At 47.1% G+C, this 19,155-nt stretch overlaps 1 protein-coding gene across 1 annotated transcript in view; it reads left to right on the top strand.

The window, feature by feature from the left end:
• Positions 1–18,809, top strand: part of MARK1 (microtubule affinity regulating kinase 1) — a 103,825-nt gene extending 85,016 nt beyond the window's left edge. The window contains exons 14-19 of the mRNA XM_039250604.1: positions 225–418; positions 3,276–3,376; positions 4,919–5,083; positions 6,243–6,497; positions 13,135–13,179; positions 16,707–18,809. Of these exons, the coding sequence (XP_039106535.1) occupies positions 225–418; positions 3,276–3,376; positions 4,919–5,083; positions 6,243–6,497; positions 13,135–13,179; positions 16,707–17,061 (1,115 nt within the window). The 3' untranslated portion in view covers positions 17,062–18,809. The remainder of the gene's footprint in view (positions 1–224; positions 419–3,275; positions 3,377–4,918; positions 5,084–6,242; positions 6,498–13,134; positions 13,180–16,706) is intronic.
• Positions 18,810–19,155: the final 346 nt, after the last annotated feature.

Genomic DNA, 19,155 nt, shown 5'->3' with positions numbered 1-19,155 from the left:
GTGTGTCCCCGTGCTGGTCTTGTGTGCCATCCCAGATTTCTGTTCCCGCGCGATTCATAGCAGCCCCCTTGTAGGGCTGACCTCGTTTTTGTAATCAGCCAGTTTCTGGTAGTTCCAGGTGTAAAATACACAAGGAAAGGTGTTTTTAATTTAGAGGCTTTGTCCATGAGGAGACACCGTGTCCGAGGATTTTCAGCTAACTGTGCTTTTTAATGTTTTCGTAGCCGGGCCCTCCATTCCCCCGGCCGTGTCATACACCAAAAGGCCTCAGGCTAACAGCGTGGAGAGTGAACAGAAAGACGAATGGGACAAGGACTTAGCTCGGAAACTTGGCAGCACGACAGTGGGATCCAAGAGCGAGGTGACTGCGAGCCCGCTTGTGGGGCCGGAAAGGAAAAAGTCTTCAACCATCCCGAGCGTGAGTGAATGTCCTGGCACGTTGCACTTGGTGTCGGGCTTTTTTGTACAATCTTTGAAACTTTATCCTTTCTTAAAAACCTGTTCCGGGGCGACTGGGGGGGCTCAGTCAGTTATGTGTCTGACTCTTGATTTCAGCTCAGGTCATGATCTCATGGTCATGGGATCAATCCCCACATTGGAATCTGTGCTGACAGCGTGGAGCCTGCTTGAGATTCTCTCTCTCTCTTCCTCTCTCTCCACCCCTCCTTTCTCTTTGTCTCTGTCTCTCTCTCTCTCTCTCTCTCAAATAAAAAATAAAAATAAACAAGATTCAGAAAGGCAGACAGAAGCCAGAGGGAAAACCTACTCCTGGATTCACCAAAGTGGAACACACTCGCCAAACCCAAGTGAAAACTTCTGGAAAGTTTCCAGGGTGAGGCAGCAGATGACCTTAATAGGAACAAAATTCAGACTGACATCAGATTTCTCTGCAGTAGCAGGGATGCAGGAAGCTGAGTGGAGTAATATGTTTTAAGAACTAAACAAGAAATCACACAACCCAGAATGTTCTATGTAGCCAAATTGCCATTTCAGTGTGAAGGTGTGATGAGCATGTTCTTAGGCAGTAGGTATATCCGCGATCTTGTCACATGGTGACCTGTTTGAAAACACTGCTGTGAGGGGCACTGTACTCTCACAGGAAATGACACTGTGGTGTTGCTGGACAATACATACAGTTGAAAGTGATCAAATAACTGACTCAGGTGTGTATGTGATCACACACACACACACACACACACACACCAAGAATTCAGAACCGACATTCTGGATATTATCCAGGAAGTAGGAATGGGGTGGAGATTAAAAGAAAAGGACCCCACACCTTTCAGCAGAAGATCATATCAGGATCAGTTTAAAAACTCAGTCGTCGGGGGCATCTGGGTGGCTCAGTGGGTTGGGCGTCCGACTTTCAATTTCAGCTAAGGCCATGATCCCAGGGTCATGGGATCGGGCCCCATGTCAGGCTCTGCACTGAGCATAGAGCCTGACTAAGAGTCTCTCTCTCCCTCTGCCCCTCTCCCCAGCTTGTGTTCTCTCTCTCAAAAAAAAAAAAAAAAAAAAAAAAAAGGAAAGAAAAAAGCAGTAGCAGTGAGCAAACATGAGTTCAGGAACTTAGGGATAGAGAACATAAGAACAGGAGTAGAATTTATCGCTTTTAAACCAACAGAAGAAAAAAACTGATTTAGCCTGTGGAAAGTAGGAAAGGAGAAGAAAAAGGGAAAAAGTGCTTCAAATAGCAACGTGAAGTCTAATACCAGAAGACCCAGTACAAAGTTAATTGCAAGGGAGTTAAAACCCTAGCACCAACTGGCTCAAGCAGTTCATGGAAACTGTATCTTTTTAAACATGTGATTTGATGCCTAGACTCTGAAATAGGTGTGAATGACCATTGTCAGGACTGAGAAATAGAACCACTTTACCTGCCAACTGATCTGTGTGGAAATGCTTTTTACTATAATCGGGTTTAAGACACTGTTAGGAAAAGTAGTTTTCCTAGGCAGGCCGTCGTTTTCCCTCACCTCCACGTCGGCTAGGGGACAGTTTCGGGAGCATCATTACCCCCAGGACAGAAAGAGAATTTGGTCCCCCGTTTTCTGCCCCCGTCCTACAGCAGCCTGTCATTCACCTCGGGTGGGGTCACTCTCCCAGGGGTCTGCTCAGCTGCCTCTTCCGCCCTGTTTCATGTGGCGCTCTTATCTGAAGGCCCCGCTCACGTTATGAAAATGCCGTTTGTACAGATCATTTCCGGCCCCGTCTCCTGGGTCGAGATCTCATCAGTCTTTCTGACGGGTGTCTCATCGAGCTCTTAGCTGCCTGCTGTCTTGTGTTGTTGGCTGTCACTTCCCCCGTAGACCTTCTCTCCCCGTATTTATAATCTCCTCCTGTATGTCGACGTGGTGATCCCTCAGAATCGTTATTGCTGAGGCACATATGGCTATTCAAAGCATATTTATTAAAGAGGGCGTAAAAACTAAAACATTGCTTTAAATTCAACACTCTTTATTATCTTTAAGGGGAAAAAAATAAGCGAAAAGATTCTTCATAGAGAAATTTTGGTCTGAGCCACTAAGTACTAAATTTATCTTCATTTACTGTATTAATTTTGGCAATGTGTGAAACCAAAATAATATCTTCTGTTTAATTTTAACAGGTCAAAGATATCTCAAGTAAAATTAGTTTACCCTACCTTCCATTCTCCACTTCCAGCTTAACTAGTGTGATCCTTTGGGATGAATTCCTTTATAGATTTTCCTTTCCAAAGAAAACATAAATGAATATATGTTTACATATGGGATTTTTTTTTCTTATAAAAATGAGATTGTACCATATCCGTCACATTGTAATTTTTCTCACTAAATATATTACCGGGTCCTTCTACATCCAAACACCTGGAGCCACTGCAGTCTTTTGAAGTCCTGAACGCCCTCCCGTCGGGACCGACGGACGCGTGGAGGGACACCCTCCCATCGGTACTAACAGATGCATGGGGTGTTCAGAGTTTTCAGTTTTTCAGACTATTCATCCTTGTACATGTAACGTTACTATTGTATTTCTCTTAAATAGCTTCTGAGAAGTTTGGTTTCTGGGTGACCATGTTTGTCTTAACCTCAGGTGTTTGCCTTTCACCCCTACAATCTGAGAGAGAGAGGGAGAGAGGGGAGTGTGTGAGATCGAGCTTGTTAATGGAAGGTTCTGATAAATGAAAATTCTACCATGGATTTTTTTTTCAAAGTCCTTTGCAGCTTAAATTCATTTAACTTTCCACAGCTACAGCTAGAATTTTAAAATGGCTCTTTTTCCTTTTTTTCTTAAAGAGCAACGTGTACCCTGGAGGGAGCATGGCAAGAAGGAACACGTATGTGTGTGAAAGGAGTGCAGATCGGTACACGCCGTTGCAGAACGGAAAAGACAGCAGGTACCTGTCACGGCGCCACGCAGTACTGCTCGTGCCCAAACCCCTGTAGCCACATGGCTCAAGAGGAAAGGGGATACTAGAGAGTACGGTTGGGAAAAGAGGAAACAAATCTCTTACCCCGAGCATTGCTGGATAAAATCTGATAGTAAATGTTCCCCTGTAACAAAGCAGGTCATCCCATCCTAATCTGACCTTTTTAATTTAAGTCTTCTTCTCTTATACTTGCTGCTTCCTTTTTATCTTCGACTTCACTTTTTTTTAACCTTTCTTTTTACCCTTCCCCCTCCTGGCAGGCCATTGTTGTATCCAAATAATGAAGGTTTTCTTTTTCTTCTTCTAAAGAAATGTGGCCGTCTTTTTTTAAAATATAATTTATTGTCAAATTGGTTTCCATACAACACCCAGTGCTTATGCCAACAAGTGCCCTCCTCCGTGCCCATCGCCTGCTTTCCCCTCTCCCCCACCCCCCATCAACCCTCAGTTTGTTCTCTGTATTTAAGGAGTCTCTTACGGTTTGCCTCCCTCCCTCGCTGTAACTTTTTTCCTCCTTCCCCTCCCCCATGGCCTTCTGTTAAGCTTCTCAGGATCCACATATGAGTGGAAATATATGGTATCTGTCTTTTTCTGACTGATTTGCTTCACTCAGCACAATGCCCTCTGGTTCCGTCCACGTTGCTGCACATGGCCAGAAGAAATGTGGCCATCTTAACTGATGATTGAGAACCACAGAATTCTCTACATGTTTTACTTTCAATAATGATAACTCATACTATTTTTATTATTTAAAAAACTTAGCTGCTTTTCATTGTGAGTGGTAAGGACTATTCATCAACATAGTACAAAAGTGCAGGGAGCCTGTTCAAGTCAAATTCCATGCTTAGCTCCATTCCTCATCATTTCAGTGGACTGGACAGGCCGTGCTTACCATTGGTTTCTTCTCCATTAATGGACATGCAAAGTGTGATTATAAGGCATACAAAGTAAATGTGTTTTCCTCAAATAGAATATCCTTCAGGCTAGAGAACAAGTTGGGGATTGATTTCTGACTTACTACTTTTCCTATACCCAGTCCTAACCTGCAACTCCTTTAACCTTTGACAGTTAACCTGTTGATTAATAATATGAACTGAAAGCACTTTGATGACGTTTCCAAATACTGTATTTTTTCTTCAATTACGAATTCTTATTGTATAAAGGACAGTAAGCCACAGCAGCCCGTTACACCAAACTCGGACTTTTGGGAAGTGGAAAAGGTGTCCCATCATAACAGTAATTTCATACCTTCTCAGATGTGCATTTGTAGAGCAAGTGTGTGTGAGATCTTTTCTATGGAAGGTGGTGGTAAATTCATTCTGTACATTTTTGGCGAGAATACCGTTTTGTTAGTCACAGATAACACCACTGGTGTTCATTTAAGTGTCTCAGTCATGAAAGATGTAGTCGATTTAGATTTTTAAAAATCTATTTCTCGAATTTTAGTAAACTGCAGTTTCTCTTCTTTTTTACCTTTCCATGGTCTCCTCCACTGTTTTCTGTCGAAAGCCTTATGGAGATGTCTGCAAGTAGCATATCTTCTGCAGGCTCTGCCGTGGCTTCTGCTGTCCCCTCGGCTCGACCGCGCCACCAGAAGTCTATGTCCACTTCCGGCCACCCTGTTAAAGTTACACTGCCAACCATCAAAGACAGCTCTGAAGCTTACCGGCCCGGGTAACGCACTGAGTGCACCTCATTTCAAAACATACCACCAGGGGCACCTGGGTGTCTCAGCTGGTTAAACATCCGACTCTGGATTTTGGTTTGAGGTCATCATAATCTCACAGTTCGTGAGTTTGAGCCCTGCATCAGGCTCTGCACTGAGCGTGGAGCCTGCCTGGGATTCTCTCTTACTCCCTCACTGTGTCTCTTACTGTCTCTCTGTCTTTCTCTCTGTCTCAAAAATAAGTAAATATTAAAACAAAAGTTTGCGATAGGCACCTTCACATTAAGAACTTTCTAAGAAGATTCAGTGTCTGTAGCAAAGGTAGAAGTTGAATCCTAACATAAACATACCACATTCGTGTTTTCAAAAATGTTGCATATGACTTAAATCATTTTCTAGAGGGACTTTCTGTGAGGATCTTGTTTTAACTCCATCCCTGACATATTGCTGCCTATTTTGTCATTCAGGTACATTGAAATTTTTGTGATTTAAAAACAAAAACACATGAGACTGGGAATGGAGACTTCTGGGTAACCCTGGCCAGGTGCCTTTTTTAAGTAAAACCAGCCTTTTCTCTGTCAGAGAAACATCTCAAAGAGCCCTTTTAGGTATAAAATTATATGCCTGTTTTTCTAGTATTTGCCTATGCTAGATTCTCAAACTCAGGAACATCTTTCTTTAGGTTTGTTATTCATATTGGTGATGTCATGTAGCGTCGTGCTGTCCCTGAGGCCCCTAGCTTGTAAATAGGAGAGGACTCCATTCATATGCTTTGTGATAATGAGATACACGTTGCACGTTGCTGACTGGTTGAAATTAAGAGAATAGTAAAAAAAACACCTAGGCGGCAGCCCCAGTCTGCCATTCCCGATATTAAAGGGTATTCGTTTCCTTGTTTCAATAACTTCTTACTCCTTAATAACCGTATTTTTATAAAAGGCATTTTGCTGTAAACCGAAATGCCCTCCTTCTCCATGCAGTGATGCCCTAACCGCAGTTAACCGCGCGCGTCCCTAACGCGGGGCCAAGGACAGTGGCCGTGGTGGGGGGAGGGGAGGGGGCTTGGGTGGCTTTGTCAGTGGCCGTGGTTGGGGGGAGGGGAGGGGCTTGGGTGGCTGTCTCTGTCACGATTCCGAGTAATAGATCTCCTTCCGTCCGTCCCCCCAGGGCCGCGCAGAGGGCGCCCGCCGCCTCCCCCTCGGCTCACAGTATTAGCGCCAGCACCCCCGACCGCACCCGCTTCCCCCGGGGGAGCTCCAGCCGCAGCACCTTCCACGGCGAGCAGCTCCGGGAGCGCCGCGGCGCCGCGCACAACGGGCCGCCCGCTGCGTCCCCTTCCCACGAGCCGGGCGCCTTCGCGCATGCGCGGAGGGGGACGTCCACGGGTATAATAAGCAAAATAACGTCCAAATTCGTGCGCAGGTCAGTACCAAGGCGCTGCGGTTGACGGTTAAGACGGTTCCTCTCGGAATTACAGAGGAGACTTGCTTCTCTTCCATCTGTGCGGTCATTTTCCAAAGTGGTGTCCCGGCCTTTGGCCAGAGCTCGTCGCTTACGGAAGTTTGAAGAAGAAAACCAAAGCGGATAGAAAGTAGCTCTCCCCTCAGAGAGAAAAGAACAAGCAAGATAAGAATTTTTTAAACTCTGTAACATAGATTGCAAAGAGCAGAACTTCACATTTAAAAAAAAAAAAAGTGTGTGTTTTAACAAAAAGATTATGCCCAACTCAAAACCCTGGGTTTACAAAGAGGAAATCGTGAGTTTCATTTGTCCTTCAAATAGTATGTCTTGGGAATGCTTTTAAATCGCTCACTAATGATAAATAGTTCACCTTTTTCTCCCTTCCCTGTGAGCAGCCTACATCCTGGGCTCACATAGACGACCTACGTCATTTTATGTCCGAAAAGCTTACCACGGAAACACCACAGACACAAAATGCGTGCCAGCGTAGTAGACTTCTAATCAGATAGGAGAATCGTCTGAAACGTAAGCGAGAGCGCACAGCACGCACTGACGGTGGAAGTTGCCGAACACGGTGCCCTGGGTGTCCGTCTGATCTATTATTAGGTCCCCCTAAAAGCCTGCGGAAATCCCGTACGTGCACAGCGCTGTGCTAGGAGCAGGACGCAAAGGTGAAGAGACAGCGCCTGTGCGCCGCGGCCCGGGACGCGATGGGGGTGCCCGGGAGCGTGCGGGGAGACCAGGGCGAAGCTAGTACCGTGTAGACGTGTGAGCAGAGGAGAAGCTGTTACGCTTGCTTGCAAAGATACCAACCAAATACTTAATTGTCCAGGTTACTAGTGTTTCTAGGATTTCAAAGGTGCGTGTAGAAAACAGAAGAAGCCACTTTAGTCTCTCGCCTTCTCGCGGAGCTCTTCCCGGACCGGTTTGCCCAGGATCACAGCTGGAGTTAAAAACTTCTCTTTTTTATATATTTATTCATTTTTGAGAAAGGGAAACACACAGAGTGAGCCGGGAGGGGCAGAGTCTCAAAGAGGGAGACAGAGCCTGAAGCAGGCCCCAGACTCCGAGCTGTCCCCACAGAGCCCGACGCGGGGTCACAACCGCGAGATCGTGACCTGAGCCCAAGTCGGACGCTCAACCGACCGAGCTGCGCAGGCGCCCCTGAGTTTAAAACTTTACTCAGACACAGCATCAATTTCTAGCCATATCAGAATGACATTGTGGCCTGTGGGCGGTGACCCTGTGGCGTGACCCCTTGAGAGAGAGACCCACAGGCTCAGGACCGAGTGTGCGTGACCGACTGTAAGGCTGGCTGGCCGTCGTTTCTGCTGTTGGAATTTGGCTGACGATTTAAAGCCCTTTTTAAAAGCCACTGCTTTCTCTTGAAGAAGCCAGACTTGATTTCAAAGCGAAGGAAAACTGTTTTGAGTTTCAAATCTGATTACTAATTGTACATTAAGCATTGTGTAAAATAACTTCCCTTTACTGGGGCGCCTGGGTGGCTCAGTCGGTTGAGCCTCGAACTTCGGCTCAGGTCATGATCTCACGGTGTGGGAGTTCGAGCCCCGCGTCAGGCTCTGTGCTGACAGCTCCAAGCCTGCAACCTGCTTCGGATTCTGCCTCCACCTCTCTGCCTCTTCCCTGATCTCTCTCTCTCTCTCTCTCAAATATAAAAAATAAAACAAATTTTTTTAAATACATTGCTACTTTGCAATGAAAATTGCGATTCTAAAGAGAACATAGTAAAAGGCCCCTTGACAAGAGAGGTCAGGACAGAGTGTCAGAGCAAGAAAGCGGCCTGGGGACGGTGTGATGGGCGGTCGGGATGAAGGGTTGCCCCAGAGCCATTTAAGGGAGACGCGAGGCCCTGCCGCCTGCTGGGCTCCCCACGGGGTGCTGCCGTCTGGCCTTGGGGTTCAGACGTCTGGCCTTGGGGTTCGGACGCAGCCGCCGCCCCGGGAGCAGCTGGCTCGGTGCTGCCGCCTTGCACACAATGGAAACATTCCCCCCCCCCCCCCCCGAGCCAGCTGTTCCTTCCCAGGCCGTCGGCAGGCTCTCTGCAGGTTCCCTTGCCTTTCCCCCGGACCTCTGAGCTTCCGACTGCCCCAGGGCGCGGTCCGTCCTCTCCGGCCGGCCTCACTCGCGGTGCCGCCCGGGACCCTGCCTTCCGTCCCACGGTAACAGCTCCCAGACTTGGGTCTGCAGCCCGGGCCTCCCCCTGCACCGCCCACTCCCTGCCCGCCCCACACGCCCACGTGTCCCGGACTCCCCCACAGCGTGCCCGGAACCCGGCTCTGTGCTGTCCCTCGTTCTTCACCCCCTCAGGCGACGCAGCGCCGGCCCCCTGCTTCCCCGCAGGCCGGGGCTCCCTGAACCCGCTGCGAACAGGGGCCCCCTCCTCCGTGCGCGGCGTGCTCTGGCCCCCTGCCTTTGTCCTGCTCGGAATATCCTCCGAAGCCCGCACGGTGGCCTCCCGGGCCCTACGCGGCCTGCCCGTGTGTCTCCGCCCTGACCCCCCTCCCCCCTGGGCCTCGCGCCAGGCCCGGCCAGGCCGCTGTGCCCGCTGTGCCTGCCGCCCCGCCGCCGCGGCCGCCCCTTGCGCACCTCCTTCCGGTCTCTGCCGCAGTGGCGTCTTCCTCAGTCCCCGCCTCCTCCCGACACCCCCTCTCCCAGCTGCGGCGCCCCCACAGCCCGGCGCCCGTGTCCTCTGCCCCCACCCCCCACCCCAGCTCGGAGACGAGCCCCGTGACAACCGAGATGTGCTGCTTTGCTTTGCTCTCTGCCGAGTCTTCCGCTGAGTATCTAGGGCCCGATGACACAGAAGACGACATTCGAGAAACATTGGTTTCTTGGGTCAAATAGTGTAGGGGACACATTTTTTCTTTTTTACAAATAGTTTATTGTCAAGTTGGTTTCCATATAACACCCAGTGCTCATCCCCACACATGCCCCCCTCCATGCCCGTCTACTCCTTCCTTCCCCTCCCCCCATTCCCATGGGCCCATCAGTTTGTTCTCAGCATTCAAGAGCCTCTCATGGTTTGCCTCCCTCCCTCTCCCCCGCTATTTCTCCCCTCTTTCTCCCCCATGGTCTTCTGTTAAGTTTCTCCTGTTCCAAATATGAGTGCGAACATACGATATTTGTCCTTCTCTGCCTGACTTATTTCGCTCAGCATAACACCCTCAAGGTCCATCCATGTTGCTACACATGGCCAGATGTCATTCTTTCTCATTGCCATGGAGTATTCCATGGTGTAGATAAACCACTTCTTCTTGATCCATTCGTCCGTTGATGGACTCTTAGGCTCTTTCCATGTTTTGGCTACCGTGGAGAGTGCTGCTTTGAACATTGGGGTCCACGTGCCCCTATGCCTCAGCCCTCCTGTGTCCCTTGGGTAAATCCCTAGCAGTGCTGTTGCGGGTCCTAGGGGAGTTCTGTTGTTAGCTTCCTGGGGAGCCGCCACACTGCTTTCCCGAGGGGCTGCGCCAGTCTGCATTCCCTAGGAGACACATTTTTAAGAGGAGCACTGAGGTCCCGAGTCCCGCTCAGTGCTGTGCGGGAAGCAGGCCTTCGTTGCTCAGAGGCGGCTCCCAGGGGAGCCAGCAGGGGCGCTCCTGAAGTCCGCGGCGCCCTTACGTTAACTCCCGCACGCGCCCCGTACCGGGGGCCCGGGGGGCAGCTGGGGGCGGGGGGGGCAGGGAGGAGGGTGTTTGCTGTCCTTGGTCAGCAGTTCAGTACCATTTTTTAATGTCTTTTGATTTTTAACGTAATTTAGATAACTCTGGGTCTGGTTAGAGAAGAGAAGCGCGCGCTCCTCCTGTGAGGTGACCCGTCCCCACGGGACCAGCCTGGGCTTCGCAGGTGGCGTCTGTGGCCACTGCCGAGCGCGCGGGGTGCCCTCGCGGCCCGCTCGGTCGCTGGAGCGGCTGCGTGGTGCCCTGCGGGGAGTCCTGGAGGCTCGGAGGCAAACTGGAAGGTTCCTGCGAGTTCAGGGGCTGCTCCAGCCTTCTTGCCTGTGGTTCTCCTCGGCTCCCAGTCAGTCCTTCCCACTTGCGTCCATCCTGGGCGCGAGCCCCGCCCTCTGTCCCCTTTGCTCTCCGCACGTGCTGCGCCTAAAGCCCGAAGGCGGGGAACCCTGGGACCGGCCAGGGCCAGGGCTGATCCCGGCACTGCCTCGCCCCCGCCACCTCGGGACTTTGGGACCGACCAAGTCGTGTGCCGCCAAGTGCTTAAAAAGATGAAAAAATAGGGGGCGCCTGGGTGGCTTAGTCGGTTAAGCGCCCGACTTTCGCTTAGGTCATGATCTCGCGGTTCGTGGGTTCGAGCCCCGCTTCGGGCTCTGTGCTGACTGCCAGCTCAGAGCCCGGAGCCTGTTTCGGAGACTCCTGTTTTCGGAGTCTGTGACTCCCTCTCTCTCTGACCCTCCCCTGCTCACGCTGTCTCTCTCTCTCCTAGAAATAAATAAAACATTTAAAAAATTTTTTTTAAATGAAAAAATAGGATTTTACAGGCTAAATAGTAAGGGAATCTGGGTTGTTGAACTTTAAGAAGGGACGGATAGAAAGTAGCTCAGAGTTAATCGTTCATGTACTTGAAAACCGTGCTCACTGACAGGAAGCCGGTTAGTGGGCGCCCCCTGCCGGTGAGAAGGGCTGTAGGCTGGACCGGCCACAGGAGAGAGTGGCTCTCTGGTCCCAGGAAGGAACTTTCCAGTTAGGAAAGTGCCTTTGCGCTGGAGTCCTCTATCAAGGGAGGATGTAGACGCACTATTTCAAAAGCCTTTTAAATAGCATTTAGAACCATTTTTTCTGCACAGGTTCTAGCTGTAGAGCTGCTGTGTAGACTGGAGATCAGCTCAAACCTCGAGAGTTTTTAACCTCTCTTATTAGGGAATAACCACATTAGTTCAGTTGAGTGTATCTTCCTACGTGGAAGATATTTAGCTGGTTTTTTTTGACAGTCTTAAGGGTCGGAGAGCCCTGCCACAAAGCAGCTGGCCTTCCGGATCCCCAGCCGCCTCCCCCCATGGCTGCTGGACTGTTTGAAACCGTTTCCAGGTAGCAGACAGGCTTCAAGTCAGTGTTGCCGTGTGGCAGCGCTGTGACGTGTCGGTGACAATTTCAGCGCTCACAGCAGGGGAAGTAGTGCCAGAGGAGGGTTTCGTTCCTAATGCCCACAGTTGAGCAGCAGCGGGATGGGTGTTTGCTAACGGTGACTTACAAGGCAAAACATAAATAAGAAAGCCCCGTGAGACATAGATTCCTCTCTAGTAAAGCAGTGGCCTCACTGTCTTCCCCGGCTGCCGGGCTGCCCTCCGGCATCCACTGGTACTGAAAATGTACATTTCAGTGTTCTCTCTATGTCCCTGTGCTATAGTAAAGATCCGTTTTCTGCAGGTGTCGCTGAAGTATTGCACTTCCCATTGAAAATGCCAGTTATTAAAAATACAGATTTAAGAGACCACATTTGAATGCAAAAATACGTCGTCTTTGTCCTTTTCGATTCAGAGAGAAATACGGTTTTTACACAGTATGTTTGTCAAGAAAGGCGATGCATAAAGCCTTGATATTTTTAACCTCAAGTTCAAGTAGTGGAGCTTAGTGTATGGATGTGATTTGTTAATTCAGGGAATGAGGAAAGAGCCCCTGATTTTATTCCTATTGCATTCATTTTACATAAATAATATAAATGTTTCCGGAATGGTTAAAACATTAAGAAAACATTGACGTAAGGGTTTGAGTTGGTTATTATCTTCTCAGCGATTTAGTAATATTTTGCTATCCCGAGTCATCTCCATACATTTAAACTGGTGTGTAACTTGATGCTCTTGTGTCAGTACTTAATGACAGTTGAAAATGACAAAGCAGTTAAGATTTTGGTAGACTTAAAAACTATTAATGATGTTCAACAAAAGGACAATTAGTAGAGTGTCCCTGGTTTTATTTCACAGGTGGATATCCAGGTAAGATCGATGTTTTGTTTAAGATTGATTTCATGTTTTTAGACTCACCTGCTTGGATAGGCCGTTGGTTTGCTGTAACATTTCATCACGTGCATGAATCATGAGTGTGACATCTGAAGTTAATTAATTGCTTATGTAAAAATCAGTACTTATTTTTAGAAATGCTTCTGTATGTTGAACTTTATCTCTAACTACAAGGCTAGTTTATATGTTTTCTAAATTGAGCGACTACTAGAATTTCGTTTCATAACAAATATGAAGTTGGATCTTGCTGTTGAAAATCATGACATAGTTTTAACTGTAGATTGAACTAAACTCAACCAAAACATAAATTCTGACTTTAAAATTGTGACTGGGAATTGGAAGATCCTGCTTAAAACGAAACAAAACAAAACAATCCTAAGCCGTCAAGCTAGCATCTCCTCTCTGACAATACCCAGTAGACGCTCAATAAAATGGCAGCTAAGCTGGTTCCATGATATCGTGCGAAGCGGTGTCCGACTGGCTAGTGACCGAGAAGTGTCGTGCTAGAAGTTTGCTTAACGAATTAACTTTAAAATCATTTTAGATGTAGGTTTTCTTGATCTCTTTTTCACTCTTATCATTAAATCTCCACCTTCACTTTGTTTTGAGGGATCCAAGTGAAGGCGAAGCCAGTGGCAGAACAGACACCTCAAGGTGAGGAGCCACTATTAACCCTTCGCTGCTAGGCCCCCGTGTGTGAAGCCGCGCGCTCGAAATGCCCACAGCACCTCACAGAGCTGACTAGAACTAATAGCCAGATAGTATGTGTGTTTTAAATTTTTATTTCGGGACGGGTCTTCCTAATGTTGCCTGGCGTTGAATGAGCTTTACGTTAATCTGAGTTTGTGTTTTCTAAACATTACTTTGACTTGTGCCCTTGTAGAGAAGTAGCCTACAAACTATGTCCTACCAGGAGAGAATTCATAGAGGGACATGGATCAATCTTTTTCTCACTAAAGTGATGTAACTAAAACTACTCAGATAACCCAGGACAGCGGGGTGACGGGATACACGGGAAGGTTCGGTAGCAGTAGTATGTTCGGTTGAGGGTTCCATGGTGGGCCACGTTTTAGGACTCTCGCCCAGCCTCCCTGATGGCTTTTGACATTCAGTACTGGCTGTGTCGTCACGCTGACAACAGGCCTCAAACATGAGCCCCATCGAATTGGGGGGGTGGGGGGGCTTGACAAAACGGCTGGGCAGGAGGTACTGATGCTGCTGGTCTGGAGAGCATGTTACTGACGTGTTCGCACCTGTGCTCGTGTTTATGAACGGGAAGTTGAAGAGAGGAAAGCAGGAAGTCATTCTGAGCAGATCCCAGCATGAAAGGATCCCACGTACATCGCAGAACCTTGACCAGCAGCTCCTCAGTGTGACAGAGGCCCCTTCATTCAGGGACTATTTTTGACCCAGCTGAGCACAAGCCCCAGTTTAATTTCTACTTCTCAAAATTAATTGAAATATAAAACACAATGAGCTTTGGAAAAACTTTATCAAGCATTCCTACACAATCTTTTTTTGCCAAAGGTGCTATATTTGCTTAGTCACAATAGTTGGAATGTTTCTTTATTGAGTTAGGTGCCTGAGTCACCCCGGTGGGCAGCCAAAGGGAGGCAGGACAAACATTCTGGACTTTTCTTCCTCCTGCAAAACAGACATGAAGGACATTTGTTTTCAGCTCCTCCCTCACTTAGTCATCACTTTTGAGCCTCTTGGGTCTCTTTCCACTAAATCCTACCCGACCCCAAGACACCTGAGAGTGTAGAGTCACAGGTAGCTGCTGGTGGTGCAGCCTGTCTGCATACATGTTATCCTCGGAATGTGACTACCTGTCCCTTTGGGTGTTGCGGGGGGAGGGAGTTGTTTTCGTTTTTCAGCAAACTTCTTGATTCCCTACTGTCTACAAGGTCCTGGTTGGCCATTTAATTCTCACAGCGGCCAGGTGAAACGTATCCATTTTATGTGGAAGAAACCGCAAGGAGCATGTGGCCCTGTCACCGCAGAACCACGGGTGGGCGCCACCGTGAGCAGCGCAGGCTCCCAGGCCACACCCCGTGGGTCCGGGCTGTGTCCTCCCACTCGCCTGGCCACGTGACTTTAAGAAGTCACTCGAACTCTCCTGCCCCCATTTCCTCAGCCCAACTGCCTCTCTAGAGCCATTAGAGAAGGTAAATGGGTAGATAATGCGTGTTAGGCACTTGGCACAGCTCCTGGCACCTGGCGAGTGCCCAATAAATGTTGGCAAATCTAATTAGTATTAGCATTTTCTGGAGCTTTCCAGTTAACGTCACTAGTGGCAATGCCTTTGAGATACACTTAGAGAAGCATCTTGTGTGTGCCCGTCGTCCCAAGGTCACCAAGTTTCCCCAGTGGAACAGAAGGAAAACCTGATACCTGGTCTGTGCGTTTCAGCTCATTAGCTCTGTGTCCTTAGAAAAGTAATGTACGTTTCCTGGCCACCAGTTCTGTTTTTAAAAATGAGTGTTCAGTCACGTGTTCTCTTGGGTCCCTTCCAGCCCTAGCGTGCCCATTCCATAACCAGACTTGTGCACGTGGCCCTCACGAGATCCACACGCCCAAGGAGGTGTGCGATGCAGTGGCTTAGACTCAGTGAACACAAAGAACACGATAAGAAGACAGTGAAATAAATCCTGTCCATATTTACCTAACAGTCTTTAGAAATTCACTTTCTCTACTTACTCCTCACCTCATTTTCTCAAGCTTGTATAGTTTGCAGAACTGTGGGCTCAGGTACCAGGAATGAGGAGGAAAACATATATACAAATGTATGCATAAACATTCACATAGACAAATATGTACATGAATGCATATTATAGGATATTGTTGATATAAAGTGTATAAATACAAAAAAATTATGTAGTAGGTTATAAATCCCTCTCAAAGTATATTATCTCTTATTGAAATCACATATAAGTGAGACAGGTTAACAAGTAAAAATGCAACATCTGTATTTAGAAAATTGCTCCACAAATTTAGTTACAGGGTCTTCTGAATCAGAAATAATCTAGTTTAGCTTTCTACAATTCTTTGAAATAGGTTTTCTGGTTCCATGATATTTATGGGAGCCCTACAGTAAGGACAATTCACTCAAGTTGATTCATTTAACAACGAGGTGTCCGTCAGCCACCGTGTGCCACACACAGTCCAGAGGCCCGGGCAATATCCGTGAACAAAACAGAACTCCTTGCTCTCCTGAAATTTACAATCTAGTGGTAGAGTCAGTCAGCAAATAATAAACATAATGAATTAAATAGTATATTAGAATGTAGTAAGTGCTATAGAGGTGAAAATTGAGCAAAGTTAGGGGATGGCCAGGCCGTGGTAGGGGCTGGGGTGATCGAGGTGGACTGCCTGGAGAAAGTGAGCAGAGGTTTAGGAGGAATAAGGAAGCCAGGCTGTCATCTGAGGGAAGAGCATTCCAGGCAGAGGGAGCGGCCTGTGCAGATGCCTCAAGGCAAGGACATATCCCGTGTGCTCCGAGTCTAGCGTCAAGGCCAGTGTGTCTTGATAGGGGTGAGCAGGGAGGAAGTTCATACGAGACAGTGGGGGCGGAGGGGGGGAGAGTGTAGGTCATGTGGAGCCTTCTAGACTACTTTAAGGATGTCTTTAACAAAATGTTGGACCCATCAGAGGGCCTGACGTCTACACTTCTTCTACACGTGGTGTGACCTGATGTCTTTAGCTCACTGAGGTACAGTCTCTGTCCGTGCTGTCAGGTATAAATAACCCCTCTGTAGCCATCGCTGCTGTCCTTGTCCCTGGTCTTTTTGCTACTCCCAAAAGAGGGAAAAAAGGAAATTTACATTTTTAAAAATGTATTAATAAGCAGAATGGTTGAGGTTTCTGTCTGTGTAAATGTGCAGAGAATGGAGAATCTGCTTTTGCAACGTAGAGAAATACAGAAGGAACTGTCAGAGTATTAAGTTCTTCACTTGCAGCTGTAAACTTGTTTCCCACAAACAAAGGCAAAGTAGACGGCATCCCGGGGTCTGTTTTTACATCAGGATGACACAAGCTTCGTATCTCCCTGAAGGCAGTCTGTAAATTGGGTAGTTTGGTTAGGCACTGAATTGTGACCGCTTAGATTTGATGTGTGCTTTGATTTCTTTGCTGAATGGATTTTTTTGTCTCCATTCTCTCCCTTTGCCCTCTTCTTCTAGAAGTACATCAGGGGAACCCAAAGAAAGAGACAAGGAAGAGGGTAAAGATTCTAAGCCACGCTCTTTGCGGTTCACATGGAGTATGAAGACCACTAGTTCGATGGACCCCAATGACATGATGAGAGAGATCCGGAAAGTGTTAGATGCAAATAACTGTGACTATGAACAAAAAGAGAGGTTTTTGCTTTTCTGTGTCCATGGAGATGCGAGACAGGACAGCCTCGTGCAGTGGGAGGTGGAAGTCTGCAAGCTGCCACGCCTGTCGCTCAACGGGGTCCGCTTCAAGCGAATATCTGGGACATCGATTGCCTTTAAGAACATTGCTTCTAAAATAGCAAATGAGCTTAAGCTGTAAAGAAACTCACATTTCCAGGATCAGGGAAGATACGTTCACATATGAGGTCCAGTTTTTGAATGTATTGGGAATGCCTAACGTGATTGGCTGTGAATCTCCCCAGGTAGAATTTGCCCTTAATGCAATAAGGTTATACATAGTCATGAACTGTACAATTAAAGTCAGTATGAAGTATAATAAATATCTGTAGCTAAAAAAGTAGGTTCACATGTACAGGTAAGTATATTGTGTATTTCTGTTCATTTTCTGTTCATAGAGTTGTACAATAAAACAGATGATTGCTTAAAACCTTGTATAGTTGTCTAGATTTCTGCACATAAATGTATGTTCGATGCTTTCCATTGGAGGTGTCCTTCCCTGTTATTTACATTCTGGTGGGGTTTTTTAAATTCTGACCTCCATCATGCAATTTTGAAAATTGTGTCCAGAATTGAAAGTGCACAGAAATAGTCTTTAAAAGTGTAGCATGGACTTTTAAAAATTATTTTTAAAATCATATTTAAATGTAAACCACAAGCTGATAGGTAGATCAGCTCTACTCTACACAGAATGATTCCTGCTTCTCTCTGCTCTTACCCTTGTTCTCAGACAAGGTTTAGTCGAGAAACTACAACATGTTTACAGTGTCGGCACTTAGAGTTTTTCAAATAAATTACACGAAAATAATAATAGCTTTGCCTGGAGCTCGCTAAGAAGTGCTGGGGGAAAAGTTCAACCTCTGTCACGTTTCTTTTAAACTTTAAAGTGTTTCCTGGCCCACTGCTAAACGTAGCAGCAAAATTAAAAAGAATCAGCACTCCGTCTGGCTCTCGTAATGCAACCGCCGCTGAAAACCGCAGCGTTAAAGGTGGAAATGTGAACATCGGGACATAGCACAAACCCTGTCTCCAGCGTGGAGCAGTGCGTCGGTTAAGAAGTAATGCCACCTCGGGAAGTAACTGGCGTTGGGAGCATTTGCCGCGTGTCGTCTCCTCCTCACCCGCCCCCGACGCAGTCGCATCTGTAAGTACTTACGAGACTTCTGAGCAAACCCTGCTATTTATAACTGTGTTATTGATTTACGCTTAGATGGTTGATCTGTTTGTTCCCATGTAGCCTGTTTGTTTTTCATACCCTGCCGGCTTTCTTGTATTTACGCCACGTCATTATGCCTAAAACGTGCGGCTTTGTACTTACTTGGGCGTTTGCCTACTTTTCTTTCATGATTGGTGATAACATGCGATGTAAAACCACGAGTAAAGGTACATTTGAATACTTGTTACTTTATACTGATTAGCCTTGGAGGTTGACTGTGCAATGTTATTTAATGTTGTAATTACTGTAATATCGACATATGGGCCCCATCTGCACACTCCTGAGAAACAGAACGTGTGTTGAAACTTCATCAGATTAGAAGAGAATAAAGGTGTGATAAATACTGTGATCCTCACCCGCGTGGAGCGCGCTGCGTGTGGGGGACGTGCTGTTCCGTGATGACTTCCCGACCAGGGTGGACCCTGCATTCTGTACTGTACTGTGACGTAGCTTTCTTCTGTACCAGTTCTGTTCTAAAATGAAGTGTATTTTTGCCTTAGCAAAGGATGGTGTTTGGAAAAAAGAAAAACAAAAAACAAAACTGTGTAGCCCCTTTTTAACCTAGTGTTCATTCAGAAAACCTGATGCGGATCTCCACTCACTCTCACTGGTGCACACTGATGTTTTACTTGAACGGTTCTCATAATAAAGCACTTGTCTTCTGCTCTTTACCGGAATGTGGCTTACCTGTTTTCTAGCACGAAAGCATTCTGCGTGGGGAGTTCATTCCTTGTGCCCTGAATTTAGTTGACAGTGGGGTGAAGCTGTGTAGGTTTTCAAAATGTCATCAGGACAAGAAAAATTTACTCTTTTTGTAGGAATTCCTATCACCAAAACACTTTTTAAAAAATAGCCATCATGCCTTTTCCAAGGTAGAAACTGACGGGTTGAGTTTTTGTTTTGTTTTTCACATTTTCCCACTCTGGTTACCTCTGCTATGTTTGTGGCAAGGAGTTTCACTATATTTTTTATGAACTAAAAGTGAATTCTTGATACTCCCTTTAGATTTTCCCATTTTAT

Source organism: Hyaena hyaena, unplaced genomic scaffold (genome assembly GCF_003009895.1).
Source record: "Hyaena hyaena isolate Hyena2069 unplaced genomic scaffold, ASM300989v1 scaffold_374, whole genome shotgun sequence".
Classification (NCBI taxonomy): Eukaryota; Metazoa; Chordata; class Mammalia; order Carnivora; family Hyaenidae; genus Hyaena; species Hyaena hyaena.
This window is presented reverse-complemented; position numbering and strand designations above follow the sequence as displayed.